At 54.5% G+C, this 23,070-nt stretch overlaps 1 protein-coding gene across 1 annotated transcript in view; it reads right to left on the bottom strand.

The window, feature by feature from the left end:
• Window positions 1–863: 863 nt before the first annotated feature.
• ADCY10 (adenylate cyclase 10) overlaps window positions 864–23,070 on the bottom strand; it is a 68,564-nt gene continuing 46,357 nt past the window's right edge. The window contains exons 22-33 of the mRNA XM_045982851.1: window positions 18,616–18,685; window positions 18,154–18,385; window positions 16,144–16,251; window positions 15,713–15,888; window positions 12,500–12,656; window positions 9,159–9,363; window positions 8,984–9,080; window positions 7,970–8,085; window positions 7,063–7,180; window positions 5,247–5,442; window positions 1,802–1,990; window positions 864–1,389 (exon numbers count right to left, since the gene is read on the bottom strand). Of these exons, the coding sequence (XP_045838807.1) occupies window positions 1,228–1,389; window positions 1,802–1,990; window positions 5,247–5,442; window positions 7,063–7,180; window positions 7,970–8,085; window positions 8,984–9,080; window positions 9,159–9,363; window positions 12,500–12,656; window positions 15,713–15,888; window positions 16,144–16,251; window positions 18,154–18,385; window positions 18,616–18,685 (1,826 nt within the window). The 3' untranslated portion in view covers window positions 864–1,227. The remainder of the gene's footprint in view (window positions 1,390–1,801; window positions 1,991–5,246; window positions 5,443–7,062; window positions 7,181–7,969; window positions 8,086–8,983; window positions 9,081–9,158; window positions 9,364–12,499; window positions 12,657–15,712; window positions 15,889–16,143; window positions 16,252–18,153; window positions 18,386–18,615; window positions 18,686–23,070) is intronic.

Here is a 23,070-nt window from a genome sequence, read left to right as displayed (position 1 = left end):
TGTCACCTGCGAGCCTCACACGTGCGCTGAGACAGGGAGGTTCGGTGACGAGCCACGGGAATAAAGCTTGTGTGTGCAGAGGCTGGCGCACAGCCCTGTAATTTCCCAGGCTGCTCGTCTTCCCGCCACCCCTGGCCCCCAGGCCTCTGTGCAGCACAGTTGTGCCCCCAGGATGAAAAATACACCTTCACTTGGCAGGACAGTGGGATACCGGCCTGGGAAAGAAACGCCGGCCTGGGGCCCTGCCGCGGAAGTCACCGGGAGAAATCCAGGCACGCGTTCCAGCAGGGCAGGTCGAGGCTCCCCAGGAGAACCTGCTCCTGATCAAAAGACGGCTGGAACCCACGAGTGGAAATCCTGGGGCACCTGCTTGTGATGGCCACCGGGGCGCACGGGATGACCCAGCACAGGGGCTGTGCCGTGCAGCGGCGGGCTGAGTCCGCATGGGTCCCACACACGCAGGGGCACGAAATGCCGCCGAGGGCAGTGCTGTCTGCGGCTCCCTGGGGCTGCGCCGGGCTCAGGTCAGGGTCCCCGATGCCGTGCTCTCGCTCGGCCCTGCTTGTGCTCTCGCTCGCTGTCTACGAAAAGCTTAAACAAAACAACTGTTCTGTCTGCCAACAAGGAGAGAGACTGTCTGCAGGAGGCTCCCAGCGTCTGGGACACGCAGCTGGTGCTACCACTTTCCTTTTTTTTTTTCTTTTTAAGATTCTATTTGACAGAGATCATCAGTAGGCAGAGGCAGAGAGAGAGGGGGAAGCAGGCTCCCCGCTGAGCAGAGAGCCCGATGCGGGACTCGATCCCAGGACCCTGAGATCATGACCTGAGCCGAAGGCAGTGGCTTCACCCCCAGAACCCCCAGCGCCTGGAGCGCTGTCACTTTCCTAAGTCGAGCAAGCGAACTGGGAGCTGCACCTGTGCCCACCTCGGAGCTGCGGGCGTTTCAACCGCAGCGAAACCTGTTTCCCCCAAGAGCGGCTGCGGCGCGCACGAAAGACGGACACCCGGGCGCGTGAGTAACCGTCGCTTTAATGGGTTCACCCGGAGCCTGTCTGTCCCTGCCCCGCCGCGCGGGCCCAAGTGAGCCAGTCGAGCCGAGGACGAGAGGCGGTTGGGCGAGGTGGGCAGGGCGTGACCCCGTGGGCCCTGCTGACCCTCCCACCACCCCGGCCGCAGAGAAGCGATGAACCGGGTCCTGGCATCCGGCCGGAGCTGCGGTCCGCGGGGCTAGAACGGGTTGTCCAGGATGTTGACCCTCATGAGGAACTTGTTGTTCTGCACGTCCTGCGCGCTGGCCGCGCCGGCCGCCACCTTCTCCCAGGGCGGGAGGCGCGCGACGGTCTGCGGCCAGCGGTCGTCCGTGTGCTCCGAGCTCGAGTACCAGCGCTCCTGCGGGTGAGGCGGGGTCACCGTGTGCGGCCGCGGCCGGGCTCTGGCGGGGTCCGGGCCCTCGAGCCTCCGGAGCCCCGCGCGCCCGTGGACGGACGCCGACCCGGCCCGGCCGCTCGCGCGCAACGAGCCCGGGGAGGCCACGGGGGGCGCTGTGGGGGGCTCAGGCCCGGCAGGCGCTCACGTGCCCCGGGAGGAGGGACAGGCCTGGTGGCAGGATGGGGACGCAGCGAGGGCCGTGGAAGGCGAGGGATGGAAGCGGGCCCCGAGGGGAGGACGGGGACGCGCCCCGGCCCCACCACTTGCAGCTGGTCCGGGAACGTCTCCGGACCTAGGAAGCCGGACCCGTCGCGAGCTCGGGGCCCGAAGAGGACGGGCATCCCCATCCCAGCTCGCGGGCGGCCACACCTACTTTGCTCATGTTCAGCCAACAATTCTCCAGCACGTTCCCCTGCGTCTCCGACAGCTGCAGGGCCGTGTTCAGGAACAGGTCACAGTTCTGCCCGTCCCCCATAAGGATGCACACGTAGGCCATCAGGTGGTAGAGCCTCGGATAGAAGACGGGGCCGGTGGTGTTCTGGGCCACCAGACTCTCCAGGCTCTGCGGGGGACACGGCAAACGCGAATCAGAAAGCAGTCGCTGGCCGCATGGATGTCTCTGGCCCAGACGACCCGGGAACCTTCTAGAGCTTTAGGCCTTGTGCGTTCCAGAGGCCTCGTGGGAAGCCGTGGCCAGGAGGGGACACGTGTAGGGGCGTAGTCTCAGCTGTCCACCCAGACCTAGAGTGAGAGGTGGGGGCTCGCTAACCCTTCTTTGCAACCACTTCTTTTAAAAAAAATCTTTTATTCTGATTACCAAACAGTAGAAGTTATTGTTCAGAACTCGGGAGCATAGAATAAGAATTACCCATAAGCCTAGCACCCAGAAAGAGCTTTTTGTCACATTGGGTTACAAGCCTTCCCGCTTATTTCTCTGTCCCTCCCCTTCTCTAAAAAACAAACAGACAAAATAAGCGGGCTGGATGTAGCCTGATAAGAAGCAGAGGTATGCTTTTCATGTTGTGACAGAGGACGTGTCCTCTCCAAGTGTCATCTCTCAGTCCCAGCCGGCGGCTGCCCTCTAGGAATGTGGGCCTAGAGTCACCAGATACACCAGTTTTTAGAAGAATCAGAAATTCAGAATTTTTATGTCAAACATCCCAGTGTTTAAATGCACTGTGTCCAGCCTAACCACGACTTCTTTGTGAACTATACATAGTTTTTCTTTGGGGGAAAAAAGGGTATTTATTTATTTACTTGGGAGAGAGAGAGAGAGAACAAGCTGGGGGAGGGGCAGAGTGAGCAGCACCCCCCCTCCCCCGGAGCAGGGAGCCCACCCCAGCGCTCGATCCAGGACCCCAAGATCATGACCTGAACGGAAGGCAGACGCTTAACAGACTGAGCCACCCAGGCGCACCTGCGTGTTGTTTTTCTTTTCTCCTGGTTTTACGGCGCTATCAGCCTGACATGTTTATAGGTAAATTTGTTTGCCAGCCGGTTATTTCGCTGCGCTAATTCCCCGGAGAGAATGGGGCGATGGGGGAGTCGGAAGGCTGTTTTGCCAGAGTGCTCGCTGGAAAGTTTACGGGGCTCTCAGAGCAAGGATGGGTCGTCCTCACGTCTCCGCTAATTTCACGGTCGGTGAGCTGGCGTCTAACTGTGTTGTCGAACGTACTGCTGTATTACAGAGACAGACCCAAAACGCTGAGCTTTCTGTACTGGCCTGCTCCGTGTCCATTTAGTCCACCGACTGATTAAGAAATGAAACATCGGGGCGCCTGGGTGGCTCAGTGGGTTAAGCCGCTGCCTTCGGCTCAGGTCATGATCTCAGGGTCCTGGGATCGAGTCCCGCATCCGGCTCTCTGCTCAGCAGCGAGCCTGCTTCCCTCTCTCTCTCTCTCTCTCTGCCTGCCTCTCTGTCTACTTGTGATCTCTCTCTCTGTCAAATAAAAAAAAAAAAAAAGAAATGAAACATCTAGGGATGCCTCGGTGCCTCCGTCGGTTAAGCCTCTGCCTTCGGCTCGGGTCACGATCTCGAGAGGCCTGGGATCGAGCCCCATGACAGGCCCTCTGCTGCGCGTGGAGCCTGCCTCCCCCTCCGTCTGCTACTCTCCCTGCTTGTTCTCTCTCTCCGACCAATAAATGAGTAAAATCTTAAGGAAAAAAAGAAATGAAACATCTACTGTGAACAGGGCATTGTTCTGTGGGAGACACACTTTGCTCCATCGCGGTCCTGCACTCTCTGCGCTCCCTCCGTCACGTCTTCCCAGCCCCAGGCCCTGTCCCCTACCTGCTTCTCCAACTCTGAGAAACCCCAGGCTCCTCGGGAGTGCAGAGAAGGGATTTTCTCATCTTTACTCTAAGCCCGGCGGCGCCTGCGGTGTCTCGAACCCACCCTGGCTCTGGGACGGGGAGTTTCATTGCTTTGCTCACTCGATGTGCTTCCCTGTCAGCACCTGCTGGTGGGTCTAGTGGACCCTGCGGGACACATGGTGCACTTTGCTAGAAGTGATAGTGACGGTTGCTTCGCTCGTCACAGGTCATGTGCCCGGGACTTGAGGACAGAGAGGACATTGGACTAGATCACGTGCAAGATGGTTAAAGAAAATAAACACCTCTTTCTTCTGATTGCCGTGGAGGTTAGCAGGTCTCAAGTCCCTCATAAGTCCATCTTTCCACGGAGGAAAGACGTTTACTCTATCAAATTACACGAAGTCACACATACATAATGAGTCCATTATGTACGCTATCAACCCGAGATAACATCTTTACAGATAAATTTTTGTGGGTTTTTCAAATATTTTATTTATTCATTTGACAGACAGAGGTCACAAGCAGGCAGAGAGAGAGAGAAGGAAGCAGGCTCCCCGCTGAGCAGAGAGCCCCATGCGGGGCTCGATCCCAGGACCCTGAGATCATGACCTGAGCTGAAGGCAGAGGCTTCGCCCACTGAGCCACCCGAGTGCCCCTAATTTGTGTTATTTAAGCTGTTAGGTTTGTGGTAACTGGGGACCTGGCAGTGGGGCCCAGATACACTGTGCTCGGTGTTGAAGGGAACAAGGCAGACAAGGGTGAAGCCCACCGGAGATGCAGCTCCCTTGGAGAGCCGGCCCTGTCCAGGCTGGAAACCTAGAGGCGGGCGCCAGGTGTAATTTGCTGCCCCGCCGCACTCCCACAGCTGCTCCTGCTGGTTACGACCCGCCAGCTGTGTTCATTATCCGTGCATTTCTGCACTTAGCACCATTTGTTCAGTGAGTGGAAGATACGCACGTTCTGACGCTTACACTGAAGCGTTTGAAAACTCACTCTACAAGTTTGTTTTTTTAAGAAGTTCACTTAAAAGACACATTCAGGATCAGCTGAATATTTTAAACTTGCGTGTGCAAAGACTTCCCTCCAAGATGTCTATCACAGCAGCAGCGGGAAAATGCTACGAAAAATCTCGTCCTAGAACAGTTTGGCATAGTGTCTAACAAGATCTTTGAGATTTTATCTGTAAGAGAAAATCTTCCCTTTAACTCGCGCTGTAGAAAACAATGTACCGCCAGGAAACCATTCACAGGATATTTCGTTTTATAAAAATGGAAACGTGCGTGTGCGCACACAGAAGAAAACCTCAACAGCGGTGTCTCGGCAGGTGAAAAGCGGTTATGACTGGGTAGTAAGGTTGTGGGCAATTGGTATTTTCTTCAGATTTGGAGGGAGGGGGTTACCTTAAAAATTCGTACTATGAACATGTAAGTTCCGGAATCTGAAACAAGACTTATCACGAGGAGGTAGACAGAGTCCACTGGAGGCGCAGCTCCGCCTGGACTCACCTTGAGTAGCTCGACGCCACTGTCCTGGGCATTCTCGGACTGACCCTCGATCTGCTTTTGAAGGTGGAGGACTTCCCCCTCCATGTACCTGCTGACCCCTTCGTAGTAGAGCGCGGTGGGCGTTCTTCTGGGCACCAGGTTTTTAGCTCTGCTGGAAAACGCGTGGAAGCCGTCCCATTCCTGCAGCCGGGCATACCTGCGGCACCACAGAATGACGTGAACCGGGGAGCTCCGAATGGGCTGCGGTTCTGACCCGCGTCTCTCGGCGAGTCCAGCTCCCAGGACCTGGGCCGGGCAGCCGGCCGTGCGCTCCCCAGGGGGCTGGGACGCTGGGCAGGGTTCGAGGGCCCGGGTGGTTTGAGGCCAACGGGGTCCTCGGACGGATGCTCGGGTGACGTTCGCAACCAGTGGTTTAACTCTCTGGGCTGTTTTAAAGCAACGGCTGTCGGACGCTTGGGGCTCTAAATCCCGGGACGTAGACATTGCTCCAAGTCGGGAGAGAGGTGGCCGAGGCCAGTGCTCCTGCGAGCGCGGCCACAGCTGGGGTCACCGGTGTCACCCGGACGCTCTTTGGAAAGGGGGCTCGCAGGTCCCAGCCACGCCGCTGATCACACACGGGGGAGGGGGCAGGGCGCCGTGTGGACGAGTGTGAACCAGCTGTGCTCACTGAAGTGTGACAAGCCCTGGCCTAGGCCACAGCTGTGGAAAGGAGATAGAGCAGAATAAAAAATTAGGATGAGTTTTGGACCTTAGATTCCTTGAATGTTAATGCACATGGGCAAGCCGGCTTGACTCTTCGGGCTCATCCTGGCCGTTAAGTTTCAGAGTTTGATTTCTCCCGGGGAGTTTTCTAAGAGTTCTGCTCAATCCTGGGACGGCTCTGGTGGGGGACACTTTGCCTAGGAATGTCTCCCTGTTGCCCATTAGTCTCACCACGACGCAACAGACTGGACTAGAGGCCTGCATGCAGGAGACGGGGAAGTGGACGGGGCTGGCGTGGGGCACAGCTGTGGGAGGACGCTAGTGAACGTTCTGGAACCTTGCTGCCGACCTGCTTCCTTGAAGGTACAACGGTCACTGCAGCTGTCCTGAGGGAGACACTCGATGCGTTAAAGGCGTGAAGCCCCAGGCTTGGTGGGTGAGCGGGTTACCAAGGGTGCTGCTTCCCTCCCGCGGGTTCCTTTCGCGTGCGGGAGCCCCGCGACCTGCCCTCCCCGGCTTCCCTCACTGCTCCGGGGTCTGGAGGGACGGGTGGTCAGTGACAGTGGGACGCGAGGTGGGGTGGGTAGCCCAGGACCTGGCCCTCTCCACCCCGAGGGGCAGGCATCCCACAGGGAGCTTCGTGCGGCTCCTTTCTGCCGCATGGGGGCCAGGGGCCTGTCTCACTGGGGCTGGACAGCGCCTTCCGGAGCCGCCTGCTAAGGAGTGGTCAGCTCTGATGCCGGGTTCAGAACGAGGACGCCCGGCCACCTGCAGACACCGGCCAGCGTCATTCCATCTTGGTGGGGGGGCGGGGTGGGGAATGGTGCTCTTAGGCGTCTTCCTCAAGCCCCCAAACCTCCCCAGAAGCAAGGCTTCTTACTCCCTGCTCCTCACCACGCCTGCTGCACGGAACACAGCCCAGGTGGCCTTGCCCGAGGGCGGGGAACGAGGGGACCCCCAAGGCCCTTCCCTTGGAAGCCCAGACTGCCACCTTCAATCTAGCTCACGTATAAATCGTCAATTCTTTTTCTTTTCTTGTCTAATCTCCTAGAAGTCTTCTTCAGGGTTCAACCTGTTCAAATTCGGGACTTCGGTGACACGCGCCCCCCGTTACCAGATAGCCACGGAGGAGTAGAGACCCAGGAGGATGCCGCTCTGGAACTTGAGGATTCTGTTGTCTTCATTCTGGCGTATGAATTCCAAACATTCTTCAAACGTCTTATAAACAAACCCTAGAGAAGAGAAGCAGAAGAGCTCTGGCGGTGGGGCGGGGTGGTCCTGCTCTAGCCTGGAGCCCCCAGCGGGATGTCCCGCCTCTGGGGAGGGCCCGGAACCTCTGTTGACTTTATGAATCGAGCGGGTCCCGTGGCAGGCAACAAGCTGGCGACCACACTGCCCAGAGGCCCCGCGTCCACGCACGCGAGCGCGCAGGGCACAATCCACAGCGCCGGCCGGGCAGGGGGGTCTGACCCAGCCGCCCCCGGAGAGCCCGGCCAGAGTTGGCCCGAGTGCGGCCCGGGACCTGCCACCCCTCACCCTTGCCTCCCCCCTTGGCCGCAGCATCTTGTCCCCACCCAGAACCACGTGGCGGGGACCGAATGCCAGCTTGGCCCCCCTCGGTGTACTGTGGACACGGACGGCGGCCGCCTGAAACCTCCAACAGCTGCCAGTGCCCACACCCATTAGCCCTTCTGCCCTGTCCTAAAGCACGAAGTCTTCGGTCCGTCCTGCTGACAAGTCCTCTAGGAGAGGCGCACAGAAGACACTGCCGGTCCCCGCACGGGGGCGAGGTTGGGCATCCTTCAGCTGGCAGCTCGCGCCCCCCAGGTTCCTCGGGACTGAACTGTCCTCCTTGCCCCTCCCAGACGGCTCCTCCGCTGTCCCACCACGCTCTGCCCCTCCTAGGCCTCGAGTTCTTCCCAGCCCGAAGCCCGGTGGTCTCAAGACCCTGGCCCCCACCGCGGCCACGCCCGCCAGCACACCCGCCGTACCCTGCTCTCCTGTAGCCCAGCCGCACGTACCAGCGTAAAGCATGATGTCCAGGCAGACGAAGTAGAAGAAGGCCTTGCTGAAGACGTGCTCCTCTGTCACCGAGAGGTCCCACAGCCACCCCAGCACCTGGATCAGCTGCTTGTTTCTGCGGCACAGGAAGGTGGTAAGACCAGGAGGTGCTGGGTGGACGGGACGGAGTGGGTGCCGGTCTTGCTTCCACGGTACCCACGACGCCAGACCCGTTCGGCCCTGACACAGATTTCAGACCCCCCCAAATCTCAGACGGGCTCGTTGCTCAAACCATTGTCCCTGACCTTCGTATCAGGGCGACCAGAGTCAGGCCACGTCGGCTGGAGCGTCTGGTCCCGGGTGCTCTTCTCTGGGCATTTACCTCCCCATGAGGCTCTGCCCTTTCCCTCCAGGGAAAGCCTGATCCCCACAGCAGCATGGCTGGCCGACCCTCCTCCAGGCACTGGCCGGAGTAAACGGACTAGGGACAGTGTGTGTGCGGGGGCGCCTGACCAACTCGGTCAGGGAGTGCGCGACTCTCGATCTCAGGGCTGCAAGTTTGAGCCCACATTGGATGTAGACAGTACTTTAAAGAATAATAACATCTTAAAAAGAAAAAAGAAAAAAAAGAACACTGTGCAAAGAACAGGTATCCCAAAGACGACGATTATCAGTCGCATCTCACTGTAAATCCTGGTCCTTTGCCACCCAACGGCCAGGGTAAAGCGAGCCCTGGATGCTCAATTACCAGAGCGTCTTCCCTCTAGTTTTGGAAAATGCTTTCAGCTAAATACTTGCTTTTCTTTTCTTTCTTTTTTTTTTTTAAGATTTTATTTATTTATTTGCCAGACAGAGATCATAAGCAGGCAGAGAGAAGCAGGCAGAGAGGCAGGCAGAGAGACACAGAGAGGAGGAAGCAGACTCCCCGCCGAGCAGGGAGCCCCATGTGGGGCTCGACCCCAGGACCCAGGGATCATGACCCGAGCTGAAGGCAGAGGCTGAACCCACGGAGCCCCCCAGGAGCCCCTGCAAACCTGCTCTTCAAGAAGAGAGATTTGCTGAGCCAGCAGAGGACTGTGTGGTGACTGTTGGGGTTCCGCAGCAGCGCCCACATCTTGTGGGCTCGAGAGCCTGGGAAGGAAGCGACTCCAGTGAACTCCACGGTGTCACCTGTGTCCCGCGCGCCCCTTCTTGCCCGACGAACCTTACCTAAGTCAATGGCCAAGTCCAAGTGACCCATCAGAAGCTTGGTGTAGGCCAGCTTGTCGGCCACATACGACACGATTTCGATGCCCACGCCGTTCAGGGGGAGGTTGAAGATCTGCTCCATGGCCTCGAGTTCGTGTCTGAACCACACGCCCTGGCGGCCGGCCAGCTGGTGGTGCAGCGAGTAGTCCAGGTAGGCCTTGATGATCTGAAACGGCAGCAGCGGGGAGGGGAGGGCGGCGCTGAGACGGACTTGAGGCAGGAAGCCAGGGTCGCTGCCCAGGGCTGGCCCGTGGACACGTGTTCACTAAGCTTGAGGACGGAGCTGGTCCTTGGGGCGCGGCTCGGGCTTGGGGGCAGACATTAGCCTGGGTCTCTGCTGCCTGTTTATTGGACGATTCAGGACACGCTCGATGGCTCCCACGGAGTCCTTAAGCCAAACATAAGGATTTTAATTTGTGAACAATGGAAGCAGCGGCTTCTCTGTGACTGCAAGACCCTGGAGCAGGAAGCGGGCAGGTGCGCTCCAGGGCATGGGCACATCGGGGAGAGGATCTGAGGGACAAGGGGACTTTACGTTCCACCTTCAACATCTCTGTGATGTTCACTTTCCGTAGCAAGGACGGCTACTTCTGTCATTTAATAAACAAGAAAGGGGTCTGGCTTGTTTGCTTTCAAAGAGAGGAAAGCGTGTTGTGAACGGATGGAGACACCTCCCGGGAAGTCGGCGGCTCCAGAAACGACGCTTCTAAACAGTCGAGTTGCTCCAGGATGTAAAAGCCTGGGGCCGGGTGAGGCGGCGGCCGCTCCTGCTCACGAAGGTTCTGATGGCCGAAGGGCTCGCAGTAAGGGCCGTCCGCGGGAGGACGGCGGGACGAGGGGCTTCTTTCCCAGAACTCTCAAGCCACATGTTCTGTGTTACAGACACAAAGCCCGTCGGAAGGGTTCTGTGCCCCTGATCTGGGCTGTTTGCGGTGGGGCTACCGGAGGGGAAGGGCAGCCGGCAGCTATGGGCCAGGAGACGACGGCCAGGACGGTGACGTGTCCGACAGTGTGACGGAGCCCAGGACCCCTTGGATCTGGTCCAGGGCACAGAGTCCAACTGCTTTACTTCATCGAGCGAGTATGAAGCTCGGAGGTCATGTGGCAGCGGTCACGCCGCGGGGAGGGGAAGTTCCGGAAATCGCTCTCTCGGTCCTCATTCTGGTTCCTTCTGTTATCCAACAGTGACTGTCTCGTCTGCTTCTGAGCACCCAGGGGACCGCTTGCCCGGCTGCTCTGCCTTCGGCCTCTGTGGATTCACTTTCCAGTTTTGGCTTTCCCATCACAGTCTCCTGTCCCCCAACGCCACCATGTGAAGAACAGCCCCCAATGGGGAGGGGGTGAAAGGGTTTCATTCCCTGAACATCTGCTGAGACCCCACTATGTGCCAGATGTTGTTGCTGGAGCTCAGGACGTGGAAAACCTAACAGCCGCGGGCCCTGCTCGCACGGACATGACAGGCCAGTAGTGGACTCAGGCGACACAGGAACAAGGGCGCCGACAAGATGATGTCAGCCGGTAATAAGAGCTACGAAGACAGGGACGGGTTGGAGACTCCGTGGGCGAGGCGGCCCAGAAAGTCCTGTGGAGGAGGGGACCTCGAGCTGCTCAGCACAGAGCCCAGTGAAGGCCAGGGGAGGGGCTCTGCAGGCCAAGGAGATGTCCGCTGCGAAGATCCGACAAGGGGACTGAGCTGGATGTTTGAGGAGCTGGCAGGAGGTCTAAGACGGCTGGTTTAGTCACCTGGGGAGCCGCCGGAGGAGGAGGACGGGCAGAGGGCTGTATCCGATGGGCTCTGTGAACATTTCCATATCCCGGGTGCGGGACGGCCCTAACGCTGGGGACAGACTCACGGCCAGGAATTCAAGTCCCTTCCCCCTTTATAGTGCCCTCGGCCATTTCCCTTAATTCCTCATAGTCAGTCCAAGAGGAAGTCACTGCCCCACAAGAAACCTAGACGTGATGTGCTTTTCTCTAAAGGGACCCGATCAGTCTTCAGACAAAACGGCTTCAGCTTCGTGACCCTTGTTTTGTCTCCCGGAGTTTCCCACATCTAGCTAAAGACTTCCCAGTTCATCACTTTGTAGGGGCCAAGGGTAGGTTGCTCCCAGATGGGCCATCAAAACCCAGCACATTCAAGAAAAACTCGTTTTTTAAGGCTTAAACAAATTTATTTTTAAGCTGAAATAAAATTAACATCCGGTGTCACACTGGTTTCAAGGAAGGGACGGTTACCTGCCTCTCGGCTGGCCGCTTCCCGGGAAGAGCGCGACTGACAGAGTCCGCTTCCACTAAGCAATTCCTGTGCACAGCAGGGCAAACGCACCTTCCTGCCGACAGTCCCCCTCCCCTTGGTGCCCGCAGGCCCCAACCCCTCTCCCTAGCTCCTCGGGCCTCGTCTTTGGAATTTCTCGTCTCTGTGGATCCCCCAGAGACGCTATTAAACTTGACTTTCTCCTGTTAACCTGCCTCATGTCAACTGACTCTTGGTCCAATTAGAAGGACCCTGAAGAGGACAGGAGCTTCCTCCTCCCCAACAACGTGGACACCGAGTTCTGCCTGGGAGTCCTGAGAGCATTCAGCGGCGGGGGGGGGGGGGGGGGGGGGGGGGGCACAAAGAAGTCCCAGCCACTTTCAGGATTTCAGGGCATTGCCGTGTGCGGAAAACACGGTGCCAGGCCAAAACAACCACAGAAAACCTTCAGAGGGTGGTCCTGTCCAGCTCCCCGAGGGCATCTCTGCCTTTCACTGTCTCTGGGCTGAGGAGGGAGGAGGACTGGCTGGAGACCAAGCGTGAGCCGTCACCTGCGGCCTCCACCCTCCCCCCACTCCTGGAGGGGGACACGTGAGACATTCTTCCAGGAATCTCCCAACTATCTTACCCTTAATGCCTTGCTAGTGGGAAACCACCTCAGCTTGACAATGGCAAGGCCTGTGGTATCCTGTAGGTCTTCTTTAACATGTAAATATCCTCTGAAACCTCCCTTTTTCCTACTCCCCCAACCCCATAGCCTATAACCAGCCGCCCCTCCCAGCCCAGCTCTTCCTGCCCACGGGTCCTGTCCCGGTGCTTTAATACACCACCATTCTGCACCAAAGACGCCTAGAAATGAAAAGCTCTGAGGTCCTCGGGAATTATTGAGTGTAACGTGATTCTGGGACCAGAGTGTCTGAGAGTGTCTGGCCTCGGCAAACAGCCCAGCTCTGAAGGGCTTTATTCCCCCGCCCCACAACGTGATCTTGAAGAGTTTCCCTCTAAACAAGATGCAGAAAGTTAAAAAGCCGCTACGGAAACAACCTACCTGGAAGTCGTCTTGAGTCTCCAGGGCCGTGCTCACCTGCATCACGGCGGCCAGGTGGCCGTAGTACTTGTAGTGGAAAAAGTAGTTGAAGCTGTAGACGCGCCAGAGCAGGGAGAAGCAGGCCATCTGCCCGTAGAGCTGCGCCAGCCTCCTCTTCCTGGGAGAGCAGACAAGCGCGTGGGACAGAGAAAGACGGTGTCGGCGCCTGCGGACTGGAAGGGAACCTGGGGACAGAATGCTCGCTCTGGCTGGGAGGTCTAAGCCGGGGGAGCACGCGTCCTGCCTCGGTGACGAGCAGGTGAAGCCCAGGCACCTGAATTTTGATGCAGCACGTTTTCCCCCACCGAATGGGGGCGAAGTACCGACTTTGTGATGATTTCTTAAGATAATTTATGCAAATCACTTGTCCCCTATCAGGTCATCGCTACTTAAATGAAGTTATTTTAGAAGCAAATTTATATAATTCATCCCATTGGATTCTGAGAACAAGCCTAGAAGAAAGGGGGAAATAATGAACCCCATTTTACGCAGGTGAGACTCAGACAGGTTAAACGACTAACCCACAGTCACACGGCCACAGGTGGCAGCGCCGGGGCTCTGTCCCCTTCAGCCTGGCCACTCCGGGGTGTCCTGTCCTCCAGTGAGCATTGCTACTGGGATCTGGGCCTCAACGCTCCACAAAGGAAATCAGCATTTCTCACAGTCGCATTCTGCCGTGACCCGAAGGCATCTCCGCCAAATTCATACGCTGAGTCGCTGAGTCCTAACCCCCAAAGGGAGGGTAACCTAGGTGGGCCCTTTGGGAGGGAATTAGGCCATGAGGGTGGAGCCCTCACGAAGCGGGTTGGGCTCTTGTAAAAGAGACCCCAGAGCTCCCAGCCCCTTCCCACCATATGAAGATAAATTCTGTGACCTGAAGAGGCCCCTCCCTGACGAGGCTCTGATCTCAGACGTGAGCAATAGGGTTCTGCTCATTAGGAGCCAGTCTGCGGTGTCGGTTACGACAGCCCGAGCGGACTAACACACGTTCCAGCAAGGGAATGGAATGTCACGGGAGGCGGTGAACCGCCTGTGCTGGACGGTGTTCAGGGGAGGACGCATGACCACCTACAAACACCGGTGGGGTCTCAATCCTGGCTTCAACAAGCCGTTCGCCTGATCACGTAGCCAACAGTCCCTTCTAGGATGATAGAATCGGGAACCTAATCTTTACGATAAGCGAGCTGGATGCAATATTAGTGAGTTAACAAAGCCCAAAATTCCAGGTACTTCCAATTTAGGAATTAACGACATTGATTCTGTCGTGGAAGTTACTTTTTAAAGCCTCTCAGGAAACAAGGTAAAATCCCTCACAGCATAAGACAGTCATGAGGGCCACAGAAACTCTGACATTAACATTGCTTCTTGTCCTCATCTTGAGATCAGAACCCTTTGACCGGGTGGTGCCGGAAACCCGCAGCTCTGCGGTTTCCTCCTCACAGCATCTCCCCCTTCTCCTCGTGCAAGGAATTTCTTAATCCTATTGTAAAATATGACTGTTAACGACACGGGTCAGACTTCGGGAATGAACATGTGAGATGCCCAGTTAAATCTGCATTTCAAGACAATCAATAATTTGTTGAGCGTGCATGGGATCAAAATATTTGTGTGACATGCATGTATCCTAAAAAATACTTGGGGCTCCTGGTTTCAGCTCAGGTAGTGATCCCAGGGTTGTGGGATCAGGCCCTGCCCTGGGCTGGGCCCCATGCTGAGCAGGGATCCTGCTTTAGAGTGGGTTGAGCCTCTGCCTTCAGCTCAGGTCATGATCTCAGGGTCCTGGGATCGAGTCCCGCACAGGGCTCTCTGCTCAGTGGGGAGCCTGCTTCCCCCCACCCCTGCCTGCCGCTCTGCCTGCTTGTGATCTTTCTCTGTCTAATAAATAAATATATAAAATCTTTAAAAAAAAAAAAGATTCTTTCTCCTTCTCCCTCTGCCCCTCCTCCTTCATGCACACTCATTTTTTCTGTCTTAAAAAAAGCGTAAAAAAGGGATTCCTGGCTCATCTGAACTTCAAAGTGGACTCGGTAGGCATGCTGTATTTGCTCAGACAATCTGATTCCCTCCTACCTCTTAGAGAGATCTCTGCTGCACTCTCCTAGCCCCCTCCCTCCTGGTGTCTCCTGAGATGGGAGACACCATTCCCACGAGCCTGTCCCTAACCTGCAAAGCAGCTCATTTCCACTCCAGGCTCCCCCACATGCCAGGGAACACTTCTGGGGCAAGGCAGTGGGCTTGGAGGGGGTGAGGAGCAACGAGCTCCTAGAAATAGATGTTTGCATCTGAGGCAGAAGCTGGAGGGGTACTGCCCCGGCCTCTCTCAGCACAGGAGACGTGTCCTCCGTCAGCCCCCCAGATGCCCGGCGAGGCGGCATTCCCCTTGGCACCGAATGGATAGGCAGAATACATCCGAAAACTTTTGTTGTGGGAGATTCCAAACATACACACAGTAAAGCAGAAAAATATCACGAACTACATGCACGGAACACCCAGCTTCAACGACTACGAACCCGGGACTTGAACGCACACGCTGAGATCGAGGCCTGAGCTGAGATCAAGAGTCAGATGCTTAAGTGACTGAGCCACCCACGATCCCCACCCTCCCCCACCATTTTGTTATAGATTTTTATAGGTACAATTTACATCCATTGAGAAGTATAAATCTTGCTGGTTTAATCCTGACTGATGGATACGCCCCTCACATCCCCACGTCCCCATCCAGATCCGTACATGGGTGGGCATCTGTCCTCCGGCCGAGGTCTTTGGGACCTTCTACGGCAGTGTGGGGCAGGGACGACCCCGGTGTTGTATCTGTGCCCCTGGCTGGAAAATGGCGTGTCACTGAGGCTTGTGAGGAGCCGCGGTGCCACCAGCTTCCGGGAAACACGGCGGGTCGGAGGGATTGAAGGGACTGACCAGGCAGGCAACGGGCGCTCAGCTTGCAGGGGGCTCCCCACACTCCCCTTCACAAAAGCTGCTGGGACGCGATCTGGGGCAACCCCGCCTTGCCTGGGAGCCTCCCACTCCCTGACTGGCTCCCCCGGGCACCAGTGAGCCTCAGGGCAGAGCGGCCAGACCTCCCACACCCACTAGGGGCCCAGGCTTTGGGTGGCGTGTCTGCAAGTCTCTCGCTGGGGACTGAGACCTCGAGCTCCTCCCAGCTCCTTCCCTTACCCTGGAGGCGAGCTCTCTGGGGCCTGCTGATTCGCATAGTAGAAGCGTCTGTTTTTCTCCACGTGGGTGTGAAGAAACAGGGAGATTAAGTTGGAGGGAAAGACCCTGCCAAGGAGCTTCAGGGCCTTGCGCAGCATTTTCTTGGCAAGCACCATCTGGCCCATGTTGAAACAGACCTACAGGGAGAAGGGAGCGGGACAAAGTTCGTGTCCACGTGTGGAGCTTGTCAGAAAACCTCGGACGACGTCCCCCGCGAAGACAAGGGAGACGGCAGCAGCGGGAGCAGCTGGGCTTGAGCCTCTGCTGCCGGGGCCGGGGTTGGCGGCTGCGGACGGGAGGGAGGCTGCAGGAAGGCCGGGGAGGGCTTCCGTTGCTTCTGTCTAAGCCCTTGGGACCGGCAACACGGGGCCCTGTCTGCACCGGCTTCTTACCTGACCTTTGAGGCTGTAAAAGGTCGCAGACTCAAAAGTGTGATTCCAGGATCTGTCGTCCTTGAGCATTTTCAGCAACCTCTCTCCCTCCTTCAAATACGTGTATGCCTGCAGCCGGCGGAGGGCACATGTGTCGGTTCAGCGGGGCTCGGGCCACGGAGGACCACCGCCCAGCCTCGACAGAACAGGCAAGAGCGGCTGCCGCGGAGGACCCCCTTCCGCCCCCAGCCCCGGCTCCGGACTAGGAAGGCCTCCCGACTCGAGGCAGCGCCGGGTAGGTCAAGCCCCTGCTGGAGATCCTGGCCACCTGAAGGCCCGTCTTTGTCCACTGGATCACTTGCTTGAGGGGGTGGATCCAGGGCAAAGAAACAGTATTCTGTACTGTTTTCCTCCTCTGAGTAATTCCACCCCCATGGCCCCTAAGTCCAACAATGAGCGCCCTGCCCCCGATGGCGTCCCCACGTCTAGGAGAAGCTCATCTCCATTTCTTGGACGAGTTATGAGCCACTCCCATTTCCTTTGCCAGGGCCGTCTTCAGGAACAAGGCCCTGAGCAGCTCTCCTTACCTCGCCTATGACCTACTCGGACATGGTTAGACAGGACGGCCTTGGTCCGTGAGCACCGAAGCAAGGTCAGATTTGAAGAGTTAAATAAGGGAAGGTGAATCCTCAAGTGTCGCACAGACCAAGACGGCAGTGAAAGGCAGAAGAGGGAAAGTGAGCTGACCCGAACCTACTAGGTTATTTTTGATGGGAGGGAGGACGCAATGGCACATTCTGGGTGACTTGCACGGGGTTCTGCTTCCCTTCACTGTCTTCCTGGCCACCCCACTCCCTGCCGACCGAGAGGGGCACTTCGCAAGTTGGTCCCCAGGGCCACTTAAACCTTCTCTTCTTGGGACTCACTGACCATATCCCCCTTTCCCAGATGTCTCTGTGTGTGTGTACATGTACTAATATGCATATTGACAGCTCACGCGCATGGATGACTTTCATCTTTAACATAAGTGTGAGAGACCTAGGGCTTACCAACATTTTTAATGGCTTAATTTTTAAATTTTATAAAAATCTAAGGAATGAGGGTCAATTGGGCTGCTGTGATCAAAAGTGGTTGTAAGTATGGAAGAGACCGCCAGTGTAGACAGGGACCGCAGGCCTGTCCACGCAGAAATGGGGGTCAGATGGAGCAAGGGCCGGGGCGTTCCCTAAGTGAGTTCATGCAAGGCCAGTCTAGCCAGCTGCGCTACAGAAAGTGGTCTCGGGTCAAGTATGTTGGAGAAACACAGAACTAGCCAGACCTGCTAGACGATTACACATGTCTTAGCATATTAAGGCCATGAAATATTTGCAGGAAAGAAACCTATGTAGCTATTCAGCTCAGTGCTTCCCAACTTACTTAAGAATGAATTCTTTTACTTCATTATACATACACTGAATCCCCACATTTCTAGGGGCACATTGCCCTGGAATATTATTTACAATTACCCCGAGAAACACTAGTGTTTTGGGGGTCTAAAGGAAATGCATGATAATTTAGCAAAATGACACGAGGACCAAAGTGGGTGAGCTCCTTTGGGGACCACAGGACAAAAACCAGAATCTGTGCTCATCCAAAGACCTATAGGTGTTTGTGCTCACAGGTGTTTAGAGAGGACAGAAGGCCAGTGCCACGGGGACATTACTGGGGAAGCCTCTGCTGAAACGGCAGCATCGATACATTTTGGGGATGAGATAGGACGTCCACCCCCTTCCCATCTAGACAGACAGTTCCTGGCAGGTTTCTCAGAATGGCACTGTTTTAGACAGTGTGTGATGCTGGTTGCAATTTGTTCTTTCATTTCTCAATCTCGGGTCATTTCCCTTCTCAGGATTCGATTTTCAGAGGAAAGGGGTCGGGCAGGGGTCAAGAACATGAAGTACAACGAGAGCACCTGGAGCTGCCCTCCAGGCGCTGTGGTCTCTAAACGGTCTCAAAGGCGGGGTCGGGGCTGGAGAGGCGGGAACACCTTACCATGTAATTGTCACCCAAGATGAGATAAGCAGATGTAATTTCCAGGAAGTAATACAAGGCTTTGTTGTTTTCTCCCAAAGCCAGAAAGTGGTGGGCCAGAGGTATGGTGACCATCTCTACGATCTCCTCACACTGGCAAGACTCCAGAGGAATGATGTCTTCTTCCGACGTCTTCATTTTTGTTATGATGACATCGAAGAAACTCAAGATCTTTTCTCTTATTTCCTCAGGACTGTGCAAATGCAGAAATAAATAGGAGGAAGACGTAACCACACTTCGCTTTTGATGGAAAATATCTTTAAAAACTGATAAAAGAGCAAGATAACCCTGACGTAGACGCCATCGACCAAACTCCCCATGCACACACCCCGCCACGTCCCCACTCGCACAGACAGAAGGTTTTAACCGTATTCTGTACCGAATGACAAATGTTTATGCCTGAACGATTACGTATGCCTGTACCTGAGATTTTCAGAAAACATCTCCGATTTCTTAGGAGTCTCTATTTTGGAAAAGGTGATCTCTTCTTCAGCTAGAAAATAAACAAAGAAATGAGTTGTGTGCGTCAGGACCCGTTCCACACGGGAGAAATGTCGGGTCCGCCAAAGGCTCTCGCTGCCCCTCTCCTGACACAGCGCCGGCTGCCCACACAGCCGCCGCCAGCGAGTCCCCGCGATTCGTCGGAGACGGAGCTCCGGCAGACGTGCTGTGTGGCACCCGTGAGCTGCGACGGGCCGGTGCCGCCTCCGCTCTGTCCTTCTGCCGGAGAGCAGATCATTGCGAGTATCCAGGGGACGGCAACAGGACAGCGTGGAAGCAGCCTGCGCCCCTGACTTACCGTGTTCAAGACCTTTGTCAGAACTGTCACTGGCTCATTACATGTGCAGGGAAAAAATTATTCTCTTGTGTCACTGGGGCGGATGGAAGAACTTCCTCTGCCCCTCAGCGTCCTTCTAGCTGAACTAAGTCAAATTGACGTGAGACAGATTCACGGGGGGAATCAAACTTAATTGATGTCATTAAGGGGAATCCATGCAGACGTGGAAATTCCAAGGACAGTGAGGAGACATAAAGCTTGTAAGAGCCAAGGACAAGGGGTGGGGAGTGGGGGTGTCCTGAGGATACAAAGGGAGGAAAGACCATTAGCAGGAAGGTGAGAGGAGATGTTGGAAACAAAGGTCGTCTTCCTATGCAGGGAGGCGTCAGGTCCGGAGGAATCCCTGTTTGAAATGCTGTCCTGCTGGTAAAGCAGGCAGCTGGGGGGCAGGGAAAGAGCTTTCTCTGAATCTGCTGGATCTGGGTTGCCTTGGATTCAAAATGCTGTTCATGCAAAACGGCCCATGTCAGAGGGACCTGCGGTGGCTCTGAGAGTGTTAAGCCACTGCAGTGTTGGGGTTGGTTATGGATGGTAACATTATCCTAATTTACCCTGCAGCAACTAAAACTGAATAAAAGGTCTGTTTCCAGTGGAGAAATATAGGCATTTAAGTACATACTTCAAAGGCCAACTAAAGGGCAGAGAGCTTTGAACTCAAAACCTTCCGTCTAGGGGCACCTGGGTGGCTCACCGGGTTAAAACCTCTGCCTTCAGCTCAGGTCATGATCCTAGGGTCCTGGGATAGAGCCCCACATCGGGCTCTCTGCTCAGCAGGGAGCCTGTTTCCCCCTCTCTCTCTGCCTGCCTGTGATCTCTGTCAAATAATTAAATAAAATCTTTAAAAATAATAAAATAAATGTTTAAAAAAAAAACCTTCCATCTATCCAGACTTCAAGGTTAGAAAGACAAAGAGGTTAGAAAATCCCTTAATGATCTTAAAACAGAAACAAATGAGGATGGTCGGATCTCCCCCATGCAGAAGGAAGGAAGAACCCAGGACGGGGGAAGGGACTGTCTCGGATTGTCTGTTAGGCATGGAAGTAGGACTGGAATCGAGGTCTCCCAGCTCCAAGGCCAGCGCATTCCTCCACCGATCTCTCGATTTCCACACATGCAGTTTAAGCATCCGGTTATCATCTTCTTTTGAAAGCCTTCTGTGCCCTCGTCCCCATGGATTTAGTGCCCCGCCTCACCTGTGCCCTGTGCAGAGCTCCGTCATGGTCCTTCCTGTCACACTGCGTAGGGAACACTTTGCCCGCCTCTCTCCCTAGACCGCCAGCTGGCGTGTTTCTAGTGACGAGACGCGGAAGAAGTGGAATTATGCCTTTTCCTTCTACTCTTCTAAAATTGGTCCTGTAAAGGTTACCTGTGGCTGCCATGTTGCCAGATCCAAAGTCACGTTTGTCCCTCTGTTACTACGCCTCTGCCAAGCACTAAAAACAATCAACCCCTCCCTCTTCCCACCAGGTTTTCTAACAGCCGTTCTCCTGGCCGCTTTCGCCATCGGCCGCCCACTGTGCTGGTACCCACGCCTCGGTCAACACCCCAGCGCTGGGAGCTTCCCTTCGGTCTGGGCTCCCTTCTCCACCCACATTTTCCCCAGGCGACTTCCTCTGCCCCTGACTATGGATTTTAGCCCCACGCCCGCGACTGCCAGCTGTTTAATCTCTGAGCCCGACATCTACCCTCAACTACAGATTCCACAGATTCATGTGCCCAAATGCCTCTTGAACGGCTAACGGGCATTAAAAATTAACATGACCCAAGCAGAACTCGTGGACCTCTCTTTCAACCCATACTCTGATCTTACTAAGCATCAGCGGCATATATCCGTCTTCTCAATGGCAAAAATCCTAGGCGCTGTTCTGGATTCTTTCTTTCCCTCGTCACATTCAGCCCATCAGAAGTCCTGTGGACTTTCCCGCAAAACACACCTGAATCCATCTTCTTCTGTCTTTACTCCAGCCCCAGCCCAGGGCACCACCAAATTGCATCTGGACAAGCGTGAAACACTGATCTCCCTTCCAGTCCCCTCTCCGTAATCTGTTCTCCACAGAGAAGACAGAATTTTTTTTTAAAAACATGACTCAGATTTCCACGCCAGAGATTGTTGGTCTCCTATCTCAATTCTACTGTCCTTTTTTCCTCACAAATAAAATTCAATTTTACTCAGGGCAGCTACATTTTCAGCCTCCCTTGCAACTAGATATGCTCGTGTGACTAAGTTCTGTGTAGGATTTCTAGAAGATCCCTTAAAAGGGAGGGGGACATCCCTTTCCTTCTTTTTCTTTTCTTTTTAAAAATTTTTAAAAATTTATTTATTTATTTTGGTTTCTCTTCTTCTTCTAGTGTTAAATGTAAACATTATGGTTGGAATTCCAGCAGCCATTTTCGGACCAAGAGTTTCTGATGATGATGAAGCCTTCACATTAGTCCCAATGATCAGACAAAACATTTTACATGAGATAGAAATAAATTTAACAGTAAATAAATTAAAGCCACTCTAGCTAGGTCCTCATCACATGTAGCCAATACTAATTCTAATTAATAAATCTCCAAAGTCTTCCAACCCCCTTAAAATAGAAGTCAGACTATTTATCAAGGCCTTTAAGGTTCTTTTATGGTTTTATTAATTAATCTGTTTATTATCTGTCACATCTATCGCCAGCCTTCATAAAAATTCTAATATATGAGAATAGACACACGTCTATCATTTTCGGCACTATATCTCTGGCACCAGATCACTGCCCAGCACACAGTAGATGCTCAGTAAATATTTGCAGAATATAATGCAAGTTTTTTGAAAAAAATCAATAAGAAAAATAAAATGCTATTTCTCCTTCAACATCTATCTATCTATATATATATATATTTTAAAGATTCAGCAGCACCTGGGTGGCTCAGTGGGTTGAGCCTCTGTCTTCAGCTCAGGTCATGATCTCAGGGTCATGGGATCGAGTCCCGCATCGGGCTCTCTGCTCAGTAGGGAGCCTGCTTCCTCCTCTCTCTCTCCCTGCCTCTCTGCCTACTTGTGATCCCTGTCTGTCAAATGAATAAATAAACAAATCTTAAAAAACAAGATTTTATTTATTTATTTGACAGAGACAGCGGAAGAAGGAACATAAGTGGGGCAGGGGGGAAGCTGGAGAGGAAACAGCGGGCTTCCCGCCAAGCAGAGAACCCACGGGCATCGATCCCAGGACTCTGGCATCATGACCTGAGATGAAGGCAGCCGTCTGACTGACTGAGCCACGCAGGTGCCCTCAATGTCCCTATTTTTTTATGTTTCAAATTGTAATAGTGATAGAATGGGATGCGGAGATGAGCAATACCGGCTTTGAAAAGGAAACAAAGTTGGGGAGTACAAGATATGCTTTTGGCATTCTCTCATTTGCCTCGCAGGTGAATCATATTATTTTTAGTTCTCAATTCTCTTCATTTATGAAGAATATATTTTTTAAAAGTTCCCTACTTCAAAGGGGATCTGTAAAATTCAGAAGAAAAAATATATACAAAATGCTTGTAGGTTCTCAGAAGCAAGGAGAAAAGCGAAGATACCACTTGCTCATCTCATGGTTTCAAACACCTGCAAATAAGACTTCAGGTTCAGACTGACAGACTGAATTCCTTTGTCTATCTCTGGTACCTCCGGGTCCAGGACATTTTACCCCATTGAAATGAGAATAAAACAATCTTAAAAACCATAAACCCACAATGTATAGAATGGAAGGGATGAGTTCCTGTCCGGGGTCATTGTGGGGTTATCCTCTCTGCCTGGAATGCCCCCCCGGCCATCACCCCTTCCGTTGTCTGTCTCGGAATCTCGCCCCTCAGTGCGGGCTCCCCTAATGACTCTGCATCCTCATCCCCCTTTCCCTACCAGACATTCTTCTCAGTGTTCTTCCAGTTTTACCTCCCACAACATACTGTAGATTCCTAACTTTGTTATGTTTTTTCCTCCATTGTTTCTCCACAATAGAACGAATGCTCTTTTGATCCCACGTGCCTGAAGCTGGGGCTAGCACAGAGCAGGAACTCTG

Source organism: Meles meles, chromosome 17, assembly GCF_922984935.1.
Source record: "Meles meles chromosome 17, mMelMel3.1 paternal haplotype, whole genome shotgun sequence".
Lineage (NCBI taxonomy): Eukaryota > Metazoa > Chordata > Mammalia > Carnivora > Mustelidae > Meles > Meles meles.
This window is presented reverse-complemented; position numbering and strand designations above follow the sequence as displayed.